The sequence below is a fragment of the Ceratotherium simum genome, chromosome 14 (assembly GCF_057802395.1).
Source record: "Ceratotherium simum simum isolate JZ-2026a chromosome 14, ASM5780239v1, whole genome shotgun sequence".
Lineage (NCBI taxonomy): Eukaryota > Metazoa > Chordata > Mammalia > Perissodactyla > Rhinocerotidae > Ceratotherium > Ceratotherium simum.
In genome coordinates, this window is record NC_141913.1 from 31,926,558 (window position 1) to 31,941,794 (window position 15,237).

Sequence of the window (15,237 nt, forward strand, 5' to 3'; positions counted from 1 at the left end):
GCTTAAGTAAATTGGAGTCAGGAAGGCCTGTAGGGGGAGTTCTCACGCCCTATCATACATTGTCAATCACACCAACCAGGAAGAGACATAGGCATAGGCTTGCATCTTGGACTGGAAGTAAAACTACTTTACTACTGAAGGAAGATTTCTTTCCCCACCTGGCAATAGCCCAGCCAATGAGAAATGCTGCAGCTCAACCAATGAGAAGCCGTTGCCACCCTGAACTGTGCCGCTGCCCCCACCCCACTGCTCAACTTCATTTAGAATAGTCTTTCCCTATTTCCCCTGTTTCTCCATAAAAGCGGCTCCCTTCTTTTGTTTTCTGGATTTGCCTATGGTTTACCATAGCTTGCACATCCCCAATTGCAATTCTTTTGGCTGTTCCCAAATAAACTCGTTTTGAGGATAAAATAACAGATGAATTTGCTTTTAAGTTGACATAACAATAGCTATGGGCCAGCCCGTGGCTTAGCAGTTAAGTGTACACGTTCCGCTACTGGCGGCCCGGGTTCGGATCCCGGGCGCGCACCAACGCACCACTTCTCCGGCCATGCTGAGGCCGCGTCCCACATACAGCAACTAGAAGGATGTGCAACTATGACATACAACTATCTACTAGGGCTTTGGGGAAAAAAGAGGAGGAGGATTGGCAATAGATGTTAGCTCAGAGCTGGTCTTCCTCACGCACACAAAAAAAAAAAAAAACAAAAAACAATAGCTGTGCTTAATGCAATGCATATATTTCTGTGTAGGCTTCATGCAGTTTATTCAGTCAGTTCCTGTTGCTGAAGTTCTTGATACAGAAGGAAGCATTCAGGTACAGTATCTCTTTTAAAGATTTATACAGTTCATGAATATATTCTTATATATTGTTATAAAAAGTATATAGAATTAAAAATGAAAGTCTCCCTTTCTCACCCTTCTTCCTTCAAGTTTTATTCCTTTTCTCAGAAGTAAACAGTGCTAATAGTTGGAAATTCCTCCATGTTAGTATATATAGATGCTCAATTCCTTAAACAGTGCCTAGCACGTAATAGATCAGGAATTAATTGATGAAAAAATTAAAAATTTGTTAAATTTTATGGTTATATCCCAAAGTATGAAAGCATTATAATATATTTGACCATTAATGAACATTTTGATTATTTCCAGTTTTTGTTGTTATTCAGAAAAGTGCTACAGTGATATTCTCGCTCATACATGTTTTGCACAGTTATTTTTTTGATACTCCTTTCCTCCCCCCTCAACCTTATTGCTCTCCTTTAATAAAAGGAAAAGTGAGTAGTTCCTGGGACTAAGCCATGTAAATCTTTGGAATTTTTTGACATTTTAAATAGACAGATTAGTTCTTATTTCATCTTAATGGTTTATTTTTGTTACCTCTTAGATATAATTTTTCTTTTTCCCTATATAAGAAAAATGTATGTAATTCACACAGAAAAACTGATATGCCTGAGATGAAAGATAATGTAGAGAAGGGGCTTGATAGAGGATATTTGCTACAGTGTGTTTTTGTCTTTCCCAGTTTAGAGTGTCCCAGTAATTCAGTATGGAATTTAGATTTGCAGGCAAGCATCACTCTGATTTCTTGGCAAAGCAAGTCGTTATTCTGTTCTTAGGTTTGGGGTGCAGTCCTGTGCAGTGGTTAAAAGCTGAGGCTCAGAACACCAGCCTGCCTGGGGTTGAAGTCTGGCTATGCAGCTTCCTAGCTTTGTAACAACGTTGAGTCACTGCTTAACCCTTGCTGCAGAAAAGAGTTAATCTAGCAGGCCTGAGGCTACTGTCTTGAGAAAGGCCTGCTTATGAGGTTAGCCTTTGGCTGCTTTCTGGGAACTTGGCTTTCAGTGTTTTTCTAACTGATAAGGGTGTTTCACTGTGCCAATACTGCACAAATAATGTGATTTATAGCAAATAACCTGCTTTCCTTTTAGAATTTTGATAATTGCTAGAGAGAGAGTACCTATAAGACCAGCCCCCAATAAAAGCCTTGGGTGCTGAGTCCCTAATGGGCTTCCCTGGACAGAAACCTTGCACCACATCACTCCTTTTTTTTTTTCGCACTGTTGAAGAAAAGTAGTAAGTATGCTTGGTGTATCCCCTCACAGAAGAGAGCAAGGAGGCTTCTGCATGGATTTCTCCATACGTTGCCAGTGTATTTTTCCCATGATGATCCCGTCTTGTATTCTTTTGCTGTAATAAACCTTAATTGTGGTACAACTATATGTTGAGTCTGACTCCATCAAACAAATTAAAGCAGCCTGAGGCCTTGGGGACCCCCTAAAATACCCTTCAAGCCTCAGTTTTTGTATCTGTATTATTTGTGTAATAATTAACAGTACCTAGCTCTAGGATTGTTCTAACAATAACATGAAATGTATGTAGAGCTTTAACATAGGTCCTAACTGAAGTAATTGTTTAATAAAGTTATCAATTATTATGTTACTCTGCAATTATGATTTTTGTAAAATAAAAACAATGATAGTTTGTATATTGATTCTTGGTTCCATGTCAATTTGTATAAATAGTTAGCTGGGTCATAGGTTATTCTCATCTTCAACTTTAGTAGATAGTAGTTAAAAATTGTTTTCCAAAATAGTTTCACCTCTTGTGTTTCTTACTGCTACACATCTTTGCCTAATCTTGGTATTGTCAGACTTCTAAATTTTGGTATTTTATTGTGGCTTTAGTTTGCATTTCCGTGATTACCCACAAGGTTGAGCATTTAAAAATATATGTATAGTTGGGGCTGGCCCCGTGACATAGTGGTTAAGGTTCAGTGCACTCCGCTTCAGCAGCCCAGGTTCATGGATTTGGATCCCGGGCATGGACCTACACCACTCATCAGCCATGCTGTGGCAGCAACCGATATACAAAATAGAGGAAGATTGGCACAGATGTTAGCTCAGGACTAATCTTCTTCAAGCAAAAAAAGAGGAAGATTGACAACAGATGTTAGCTCAGGGCCAATCTTCCTCAGCAAAATAAAAAATATATATATGTATATGTATGTACAGGCTGTTTATTTCTTCTGTGAAGTGCTTATTCACATACTTTGCCCATCCCATTGGGTTGTTTATCTTTTTCTTGTTGATTTATAGGAGTTATTTGTATATAGATATTTTTTAGATATATTATTTAGATATATTTTTTATATTTATATTGTATAGATATATTATATTAGATATATGTATAGATATAGATCCTTTGTCAAACTTACAGGGTGTTCATAAAAGTTAAAAATGTAGGATAAACTTATTTTTTTTAACAGTATGTTAGTTGCTTTTTCAAATAATATACTCTGTATGTTTTTCTGTAACAACTAAATGTAAGGGAATAGGTCCAGTTGGTAATCGGAAAAAAAAATAACTACACGTTTTCCCCCATTGTTTCCAGACTCTTTGGACACTCTAGTGTATTTGTTGTGCCCCTATAATTCTTTTGTTCAGTTCGCATTTTTCTTATCTTCATCTCTCTATCAATTTCTGAATTCTGAGACTTCTTAGCACTTGCATTATAATTATTTACAAATTTTGGATGTAGTTCCATTGAACTTGTTAATGGTAACAGCATTTCAGTAGCTATACTTAAAAGGTGATTTTAAAAACTCTTGTTCATTTTCAGGGGAATGTATGATACCAAAAAATCCCTCATGTTCACTTTCAGGAGAAAGATGAAACAAAGTGATATATTAAGTATAGAAATATAGCAGTAAATTTATTTTATTTTATTTATGTTTTCCCCATGGTACAGAAGTAGCATATGTTTTGTCTTAGCAGTCTGTAAGCATAGTACTAAGACTGATTCCTGAAGAGTATGCTTCCTAAAATCCACATTTTATAATTATTGACTAAGTTTTTAGACCAGACCCCTGTTGGTCATTATTTACAATATTGAAATGCCTAAGGATTGTATTGAATTTGTAAACATGTAAGTAATATCTTTTCAGAACTTTTTTAGAAAATATGCACCAAGTGAGAATGGGCCAAATGGGATCAGTGCTGAGGTTATGGACACTTATGTTAAAAGCTGTGGTAAGTTTTTCAAGCTATTACTTCCCATCAATATGTTTGAATAAAGGAATGCAGGCTGTCCTGATAATGCCATATTCATACACATTTAGAACATGTTAAGACTTTGTCTTAGTCCATTCAGGCTGCTATAACAAAATACCAGACACTGGGTAGCTTATAAACAACAGAAATTTATTTCTTACTGTTCTGGAGGCTGGAATCTGAGATCAGGGTACCAGCGTGGTCACGTGAGGGCCTTCTTTGGGTCAAAAGACTTCTTGTTGTATCTTCATGTGATAGAAAAGGCTAGGGAGCTCTGTGGGCTCTTTTATAAGAGCACTAGTCCAATTCATGAGAGCTCCATCCTCGTGACCTAAGCACTTCCCAAAGATCTCACCTCCTAATATCAACACATTAGTATTAGGATTCCAACATGTGGATTTTGGGGGGGACACAAACATTCGGACCATAGCAGACTTAAATGCTCTATGAGAAGATTAAAAGATATAAAGTGTTGATAAAAGAAGTCACGAATGTTTTGACATAATAGTAGTAATGAGGTATAAATCTATTTAGTCTTTAATAGATGTATCTTTGCAATCACTTAACTATTTTATAACTACAAGTTATCTCTTCTTGGAAGCTGATGATTCTCCCCTAGATTTTCCCTCTGTTTGAGTAACTGCAATTAAGTAGACTGTGGGCAAAGTCTCAGTCAGCAATAATTATGTTTTCGATAAATCTCAAGAGCTAGGATAACAGTGTTGTGTTACGAGGGTTCCTCTCATGGTATTTTAGATTAGTTCTTATGGTCCCTTCCTGGAAATAAGTAAGTAGCAGCATGCCATAAGGATTAATTCATATATTTCAACCATTTATGCCAGTCTTCATGAAGTTTATATTCTAGAGGATTATTTTTTATTTTCTTAAAAAGATTTTTTTTTAATAACTACATTGTTTAATTGAAAGTTAATTATAGGAGTTGACACTTGAACTGAGCCCTGAATGATATCTGGTATGTAATATGTTATTCCTGTTTTATATAAATATTATATTTATTTATGTTTATATCCATATTTATACCTGTACCTAAGTAATCAAAGCTGGGGGAAGCAAGTAGAGGGCTTTCTAGACATATAACAATTGTATTTAAACTTTCATATCATCTTATGGTTTATAAATTGCTTTCTTATACATACCTTTTTCTTTGTTTTTCACAATGCTCCTGTGAGGTAGTGTTCTAGATTATTTTAAAACCCATAATTTATTCCCAAATTTATACTTGCTGATATCTTTTTGGCTGAGAAGTATAAAGAAAATGTAATATTCTTAGGAACTTTAAAAACATGGAAATAAAATGTATATGTATTAGAATCCTTTATGGTTTTAATTCTTATTTTACTGGAGGAAAATAACATGTGTTATATGTAACTGTGTTTACCCATAAAAATGATCACATACAGTGTATTTAAATTTAAAGACAAAAAACATTGATTGCAACATTCCAGAGAAAATGTTTCCCTTCTCTTACTGCTCCTTGCTCTCCCACTCTGTATTTCTCTCTCCTTCTCCCCTCCCCCCGCTCCCTCCCTCCTTGCTTTCCTACCTTTCCTCCTTTTTGCTTCTGTCCTGTTTTTTTCAGACCTTCAAGTCTGTGTTTTTTATGATGTGAAAAAATTACATCTCATCTAAAGACTGGACTAGGCTGGACATCTAATATAGACCACTCACATGACTGGTAGTTTATACTGTCTTTCATCAAGGCTTGTCGATCAAGTCACCTATGCATGGCCTCTCTGTGGCTTGGGCTTCTCAGAGCTGGGTTCCTGGAGGAAGTATTTTAAGATGCAGGAAGTAGAACTGTTGGTTTTTGAAGGCCTAGACTGGAAAGCTGGTAGTTTGTCAGTTCTGTCATATTGCGGTGATCAAAGCAGTCACAGAGCCTGCCTGGATTCAAGAAGAGAGGATATAGTTCCCACCTTGAATGAAAAGCCTAACATTCCTACCTTGAATGTTAAAGAACGTGTGGCCATCTTTAATCCACCACACCTAGTTCTCAGTATCTTATTACATGACATATTTTGCATGACCTCAAATACTTATCTTGTGTCTTTTTACTTAACTTTCAGATAATTACTGTAAACTTTTTTATATCATAAATCTATTTAATAAAGGAATATTAACTTTTTCTACTTGAAATATACATACACACACACACAACCTATAAATGTTGACTAAAATTTGAAAACCCTGCTCACTTAGTAAAATTACTGGAAGAGTATTATGGATATATGCTAAAGGTCATAGTGTTGTGCCTTTTCTATAATGTTCCATTTTTTTCCCAAGAGCTGATGAAAATATGAGTGGCTTTTTCATGTAAAAAAAATAGCCATTTAAATTATACCTGTTGGACAGTTAAATTCAAATTAGATCTTGTTCCTCTTTTTTCCCAACATTAATACATTTAATCATTCCCTCATAACTGATTTGATGGCAAGCCTTCTCTTCATCTTATTTGAATAGCCTTCTGTTTTCTATTTATTTTACTATGTTACAACATTGTCTTTTGGGTTTCAGTGAGGTTGGTAGCATTCCAGGTAATGTTGGAGGCTGAAAGCCATAGCTTGAATTTTTCATTAGAGGATTCAATGCTTAATAAGTTGCTACTTTGTACTAGAATCTGATTGTTGGACATTATCATATAGATGTGTGTATAACTTTCATTTTAGAAAGTAATGTTTTAGGTTTTTGGCAGCGTGTAAGAAGAAAGCGATAATAGTTATGGTGACATTTTTTCCAGGTTATGCAAAGTGTCAAGTCTATATCATGCAAGTAAATAGGAGAACACTGATTTTTCTCACACACACGTCTTTACTAAGTAAAGGGAAGTAGTATCGTTTAGTTGTCTATATTTCTCTGTATTTTACTTTATTTTATTTTTTTTTAAACTTCATTTATTTATTTTTCCCCCTGAAGCCCCAGTAGATAGTTGTATGTCATAGCTGCACATCCTTCTAGTTACTGTATGTGGGACACGGCCTCAGCATGGCCGGAGAAGCAGTGCGTCGGTGCGCACCCAGGATCCAAACCCGGGCCGCCAGTAGGGGAGCACGAGCACTTAACCGCTAAGCCATGGGGCTGGCCCTGTATTTTACTTTAAATCAAAGTTGTTTTATAAAACCAATTTCAGGATGTTGTGCATCTCACATGGGGTCAAAATACTAATAAACAGCAGCCTTTTGACAAGATTATCTCAGACAGGTATAGTCTTTCCCTTGTAGTTAAAGAATAACTTCAGTTTCCCTAAAGATCCTCTAATCTACTCTGTAAATATGTAAATGAATGGGTGTGGCTGTGTTCCAATAAACTTTATTTATAAAATATAAAAACAGGGGGGGACCGGGTTTGGCCATCAAACTGTATTTGCTCACCCTTTATGTAAATGACCCTTGAGTCCCCCAGTGGACCGCTAAATGTGTTAGCAATTGCGTTCAGCTGCAGTTAACATAATCTAGCTAGAGTGGCTTACCCACATAAGAATTAGTTTCTTTTTTGTAAGAAGCCCAGATGTAAGCCATTGCTCTTGTTGTTTTAGCTTCTTAAGGATATTAGGGTCACCAAGGTCTCTGTGATTCTTTTGGTCCCAAATCACTCCTGTATCTGCAGTCATCGTGTTTGCAGTCTAACCAGGGAGGAGAAAAAACCTTAACGGCTCACCTCCCAGCCCAGTTGGTCTCCTTTTTAAAAATGCTTATCACAAAACTACATTTGCTTACATTTCATTGGACATGCCTACCTGCAAATGAGGCTGGGAAATGTAGTCCTTCACCTAGGCACGGTCTTGCCCCATAAATCCTGCTTTTGTTTTGTTTTAAGAAAGAAGCATAGATAGGATATTTTGTAGGCAAACTAGTAGTCCCTGTCACACTACAGACTATATTTTGAGAATAAGTGATTTGTTTAGTCAACTGTAACTGATTTGTAACAGTTAAGTGAAAATTATTAGTAGAATAGTAATATGATTAGAAGCAGTTTTGAATGATAGTATGCTATCTTTCATTCATTCTCTACATATAGATATATTTTGAAATATATGTAATATATAATTTTCTCTATAATTAGAATATGGTTAATTATGCTCAACAAATATACTTGAGCTTAAATATCTTGTTGAGTGTTGCACTTATCAAAATAGCCACTTTGGGGGCCGGCCTGGTGGTGTAGTGGCTAAGTTCTCGCACTCGGCTTCCTCAGCCTGGGTTCGGATCCGTGGTGCAGACCTACCCACCACTTATCAAGCCATGCTGTGGCAGGCGTTCCACGTATAAAATGGACAAGGATGGGCACAAATGTTAGCTCAGGGCCAATCTTCCTCAGCAAAAAGAGGAAGATTGGCACTAGATGTTAGCTCAAGGTTAACCTTCCTCATCCGAAAAAAAAAAAAATAGCCTCTTTGGGGAAGAGGAGTTACACAGTGCAAAAATGGCATGAGCGAGGACTTTAGAGTCAAACTTAGGTTCAAATCCCAGCCCAATGACCTTAGACAATCCTTTTCCTAGAGTCTGAGGTTTTTTCACTTGAAGGATGGTTATAAGACTTAACTGGCATCATTAAAAGGGTTAGAAATGATGAATGTAATGTGCCTAGCTAAGAACCTACCTTTCAATAAATTGAAACTGTCATTACTATTAATTAATAATTAAAGATTAATCCAATGATGATGTCATTGTTTAAGTCACTTTTGGACTTCCAGAATGGCCTTCAGAACCTAAGTCAAATGAACCTTAATATTTATTGAATTTGTGCATGGTTAATTTGGTCATTAACAGGTGGTCCGATTTTTTTTCTACATATTGGCTGAAATAAACATGTTTTTCTAAATACTAGTATAGTCATATGTATGTTTGCAAGTTATATTTGTTGTCAGGTTACTAATGGGAGAAATAGAGTGGAAAAAAATAAGCTTCAAAAAGGTGTTATTTGCTTAATTTTGTTTGAGCATTTTCAACACATGCCAGGTTTCCAGACTTTTTGAAGAGAAGGATAAAAGAGAATAAAGCTAGAGCCAATGACTCTGCCCCAAGCCCTGCTCATGTAATTTTTCTTAATAATTTAGATTATGCTGTGAACTTCATGAATGCCTTAACACTGAAGTGAATTCATTTGTTTTTCTGTCTGCTGGCGCTTCAAGAGTGTTTCTCTAAAGATTTTCTTTTTAAACCCTGCATTTTCTTTTGTTATCTCTTAGACAACAGGGTTGTATTCATTATGTGTATTTCTGTCGACACTTTTTTCACTGTCATCTTTAACATGTGTCCAATTTGAAATGAGAAATGGTAGACAAGTGTTATAATTAAGGTTCCTGAAACCTGATTTAACTTATGATACAAATGACTTTTATAATTTGACAACACTCTACAGGATATGTTTTCTGCTGCAAATGGTAATCTATTTTTAGTTTCATGTGATAAACTCTTCATAGAGTCAAAGAAGATTACACATTTAATTTGAGAATTTAGGTGAGAAATCAAAAAGTAATAATCAAATTGAAATTAAAGTAACACAAAATGCTTTTATATTCAATTGTATGTATAACCTGGTTTGCGTGTGTTTTTCACAATTCTTCTTTTCTGAACTGTCGTTGCAGCTGGTTATTGTGTGATTACATATATACTTGGAGTTGGAGACAGGCACCTGGATAACCTTTTGCTCACAAAAACAGGTAACAAACAGTGGCTACTAGCAGGTAAACATTTTATATGCCAGTGATTTTTACCCTGGAATCTATTTAGTAACAAAATAAGTTGCATAAGTGAAGAGAAATCATAGGCTCTTACAAGTCCCTTTATATGGTACCTTTGAAGGACATCTAGGGGAACTCTCATCCCCTATAAGAATCACTTCAGTAGTAATCCTACAGAGGGTTATAGCCTTGCTTCTTAAAATGCCTCCTTTGATGGAAAGACCATAATGTATGCAGGCAGTCCAGTCTCTTGCTGTACAGCTCTAGTTAAAATGTTGGAATGTTCTTTCTCTTATGAAACTACATGTAACTCACATTAACCCCTATCTTCCTTTGCTTTTCCCCTCGGAGTTCCGTGGGATAATCATTCACATCCCCCTTCTTCCTGATAACTCTTTGGCCCCATGGCTTTAAACACCATCTCTGTGCAAACAACTTCCAAACTTATAGCTTTCTACTTCAATCCATTTCATCAGCTTCAAACTAAATCTAGCCACTGAAATCCTAATTATATAACCAGTTGTAAAAGTTGTTTTCTTTCTCCACTACTTGCCTAATACCTGCTCCTCACCTTGTTTTCCCATCTCAGTGAATAGCAACGTCATCCACCCCTTTGTTTAAGCCCGAGACTTAGGAGTCATTTTTAATTCTACTCTTGGCCTCATCTCACATAGTGAACCTGTCAGCAAATCTCGTCTACTCCGCACCTCCAAAATAGATCATGAAGTTACCCATTTTCTTCATTTCCACTGCTCTGACCCCATTTGAAGCTACCAACATCTTTTGTCCAAACTGAATAAAAATCTGACCTCTACTATGGCCGTGGTGCCTTACCCATACTGACCAGTTTGAGTGTCTGAATGTCAAACCACTCCTGCCTCAGGCAAGTGCCCTTGTTGTTTCCTCTTCCTGGCAAGCTCTTCTCTCGCATCTTCGCCAGTCTGACGTTGGTTATTAAGTCTGAGTTTGAATGGCATCTCTTTAGAGAAGCCTGTTCTAACTCTCTGATCTGAAATGACATATACCTGCCACCCTACCCCCTCCATTACTCTCTATTTATTATTCTGTTTTGTTTCCTTTATTGCACTTCTCACTAGCTGAAGTTATCTTTTTTATGTAATTCACCAAATGTTTATTGAGCACCTACAATGTGCCAAGTATTGTTCTAGGTGCTGGGGATGCCAAAACGAGCAGAGCAGACAGAAATCCTGGCCCTCATTCTTGTCATCATCTGCTCCCATTCAGGATGCAGGTTCCGTGAGAGCAGGGACCCTGCCCACCCAGTTTGCCACCACCTAGCTAAAGTGTTTGATAAATCAGTGTTGAATTAATGAATGAATAAATATTTCTGCTCTTCTATGTAGCTTTTTCTTTCCTGGGCTAAATACTCCAAGTTTCTTCAGTATTTCACAGAAAATAAATTTTAAAGTACTCTTAAAATAGTCTCTCAGGTAAGGACATTTTCTGTTTTGTTAGTATTCCTCCAAATTGTGATACCAAGAATTTAACATAATACATGGAGTGGAGTCTGACTAATTATTAACATAATAACCCTATTAATTCACATAATATGGAATTTCATATATTCAATTTTAAATTATTAGTGTAAAAAATTATCTGTGGTAGAATTTGCACGTGAGACCCATGTCTGTGTCAAGGCCAGGCAGTCCCTTTGATAACCAAGACCAAAGGAATGTAATCATAGTGTCATGGAGGTTCTTGCCAAATTTGCTAATTTAGCAAAGGATATTTATAAAACATTATGGTGTATTTGGAAAGAATTATAATTCGGTTGAATCTTTTAACCACATTTGTTTTTATGTTGTAATCATTTTATAACCACAATGGAATTCTTTAATGTGTAGAGTAGCATTACATCTATAATGTTATATTCACAGATCTTACTTGTCTCTTCTTTTGAAAATTGATAAATAATAGACCTTTTTCTGTTGGACTTTGAGGACTGCTGTGTCGTGTGTGTGTGTGTATGTGTGTCTGTGTGTGTGTGTGTATGTGTGTGTCTGTGTATGCTGAAGGGAATATTTTAAGGGTGAGATTTGGGAAGAGGAGTCTACCTAATATACTTCTTTGGCTCAGGTCACAGTTATTTGTTTTCTGGAAATTTAATTATAAAATTTCTGAAACAGAAGGCTTTAAGCTTCTCATCACCAGTTTTCCACTAGAGGGTGCTCCAAATTTGCCTTTACAAAACAAAAACCTTAAAATGTGCTAGATCAGAGGCACATTCTCTTTAATTTAAAACAGCATTTCTTTGAGTCGTTTTTTCGTAACTGCTGTTTAGTTATTTTATCCCTTTACAGGCATACCTCAGAGATATTGCAGGTTTGGTTCCAGACCGCTGTAATAAAGTGAATATTGCAATAAAGTGAGTCACATGAATTTTTGTTTCCCAGCACATATAGAAGTTACATTTACACTATACTGTAGTCTGTTAAGTGTGCAATAGCGTTATGTCTGAAAAGACAATGTACATACCTTAATTAAAAAATACTTTATTGCTAAAAAATGCTAACCATCATCTGAGCCTTCAGCAAATCATAATCGTTTTGCTGATGGAGAGTCTTGTAAAAAACGCGGTTATCTGCAAAGTACAATAAAGCAAAGTGCAATAAAACGAGGTATGCCTATATATCATACATTTTAAGTCTTCTTCACTAAGATAAATGTTTTCAATTTTCAGGTTTAGTTTGAATGAAAATAGATTATACATATAAAGAAGCAGCAATTATGTCAAGAAAAATGGAAGTATAATGAATTTCTCAACTTCTAAAAATTTATAATGATTTATTTAAAAATGTTTTGTTTCTATAGTCATTTTTTACTAACAGTCCATATTTCAAAGCAGTTTCAAGGTATATTAATTACATATATGTTGTAATTAGACTTTGTATAGTTTAAACAACTATTATATATTTAAAGTGAATTTTGAATGTGGTTCATTGCAGGGAATACATTTCAGTGCGTGTAGTTAAAAATGTCTCAAACATCATGAAACATCTTCTCTTGTATATTTTGGATCCATTATGCCTTCAACACAGACTGTAACATATTAAAAATTTAGAAGTTTAGATTCTCTTATGTAACTCTTTAATCTCTTAGTGTTGATGGAGCATTTTTTTAACTTCTCCCATTCTTCAAAATAAAATACTTTTTGTCTTCTGTTCTTCTCATCTGCCAGTTTGGCCAGGTTTAGTCTATGACTCCGCTCTGGATGAAAGTGGTTTGGAATTGTAATCAGAGTTCTACTGATTCATCTGTTTCCGGTTCCCTGGTATGAGAGATGGAACAGAGAGGAAGGGAGACACCCAGAGTTCATTTCCCTGGGGTCTTGGGGATTTGCCCCCAACACGCTGTTCCACCTGTAAATACAGATGAGACAGAAAAGGTCAGACTGAGAGCTTTAAGGAGTGTGTGGAGGAAAATGTTTCACTGCATATAGAGAATTTCAAAATCTATACAATGGTAGTGTGCAAAAATGCAAAATGTAAGTCTCAATTACAGATTTCCCAGAAAATTTTTTGCCTGTGCTTTATTTGGTTGCGCATACTTGCAGCTTGAGGTTTCCTCAGCTTGTACAGCAGAGGGCGTTGTGTATCCGTTATAAATGTAAAAGTCTGGAAATTCCTTTGTCAGTGTATTGTCAGATGGTCAATTATAACATGGTTTTCTTGAAGCAAATTTGAGGGGAATGATGTTTCACTTATTATGTGAATTAATGCATTAATATAGCATTATTTAGGCAAGAAATTACAAAATTTAAGCTGTGGTATGGGGTTAGAAAAAATGAATTTTTTCAGAGTCGGTGTTCTTTGAGGAAGCTTTAAGAAGTTTATTCAGGGTAATTCAGTTGTGACAGGACTCAAATGACACATGATTTGGGTTTATCTCACCTCTTTGGAGAAAGTTTTTGTTTTGTTTTGTTTTTATTTTTGAGAATTTGAGGAAAAAAGAGGAACAGTGTGAGTGAAAAGCTTGTTTGTTTTTTATGGTATAAAAACTTTATAATGGAATTAACATATAAAATTAATATGTAAATAACCTGAAGACATTCCCAAATGAAAGCAAGAAGCTGGGTGTCTGTAGTAAAGGGAAAGTTCCTTGTAGGTCCTACAGATGGCCCTTTTAATCTAGAGTTATCTATTTATAGAGTGAGAGGAGTGGTGGCTTTTTTTTCTGTGTTGGCACTTCACAGTGCCAAGTGAGCCTTTTGTCGGAAAGCTCAAATTAAAGGAAAATAGTCATTCTTATTGTTATCCAAGTTGGATTTTTTTTTTTTCCCCTGCTGAGGACGATTCGCTCTGAGCTAACGTCTATTGCCAGTCTTCCTCTTTTTCTATGTGAGCCACCACCACAGCATGGCCACTGATAGAGGAGTGGTGTAGGTCTGTGCCGGGAACCAAACATGGGCCACTGAAGTGGAGCGTGCCGAAATTAACCACTAGGCCACCAGGGCTGGCCCAGATATTTTTTTTAAAATACATCTCCTATCCTGATCTTTGTTATCATTCTTTAATTTTATGTGAAATTGATTCCTTTTTCAGTTTGGAGGAACAGTCTCACATAGAAGTTAATATGTCCAGCTCTAAAGTCAAATTCTTTGGGTTAAATTGCCCCTCCACCATTGGGTGACTTTGGGTAAGTCATCTAATATATCTATGACTCTGTCTCTTCTTCTGAATGTGTAAATGATAATAGAACCTCTCTCCTGGTGGTGGTGTGAGGGTTGATGAGATAGTATGGTAGAGTTTTGTTTGGTACTGAGCACATAATAAACATGCCTTCTGGACTAGCTAGCTGTTATGATTTTGTTTGTTTGTTTTACCAGGAAATAAGAATGCCTTCCTTTTTTGGCTTATGTTATTTGGAATAATAATTTTAGAGATAAGAAAATAAGTAATATATTTTTAAAATTCCTTTTTCCCACCACAAAAGCCAAACTCCTTTAAGTTACTGCCTTCTAAATTCTGAGTGGCTCTTTTTTTCCCTAGTATAGGAAGGTTTATAAAAGAGAAACAATCAATTTGATCATTGATTTAATCTTATCCTTTCTGTGCTTTAAGGTAAACCTTGATATTTAAAAAATAAATATGTTTATTTTATTTTTTCTCAGAGCATAATACAGTTGTTCATAATTTTCAAAATCTTTTTATATAGGAAGAACTTAGTTACTATTCAAATGGTGGTGCTTTCTCAGCTAGTTGTATTTAAATTATTCAGTTTGGTATATTAAATATACCGTAAAATCTAAAACTAGAGACTTATTTTCTTAACGTGCTTGTTTATTCTCTGGGACATGAGAGAAAGGGATATAAACAGTTTTATGCATTTAATAGGTACCCGGTAATTGGTTTTAAAATGAATAAATGAACTAGATTTTTTCATGTCATTTTTATCCATCTTTAGGGTTTCCAGAAGAATCTGTTTCCTGTCTAAACTTTTATTGTTACTATAGACTGTGGACAT

General features: G+C 35.7%; 1 protein-coding gene across 3 annotated transcripts in view; it reads left to right on the forward strand.

Annotated features, from left to right (window-relative positions):
* Positions 1–15,237, forward strand: part of PIK3C3 (phosphatidylinositol 3-kinase catalytic subunit type 3) — a 153,045-nt gene that overhangs the window by 88,735 nt on the left and 49,073 nt on the right. For 2 of the 3 annotated variants that reach the window (XM_004422483.3, XM_087439166.1), the window contains exons 19-21: positions 753–817; positions 3,947–4,031; positions 9,658–9,732. In XM_004422483.3, coding sequence (XP_004422540.1) covers positions 753–817; positions 3,947–4,031; positions 9,658–9,732 — 225 coding nt within the window. Of the gene's footprint in view, positions 1–752; positions 818–3,946; positions 4,032–9,657; positions 9,733–14,315; positions 14,410–15,237 lie in introns of all 3 variants that reach the window. The other variant, XR_015554316.1, reaches the window with a different exon arrangement.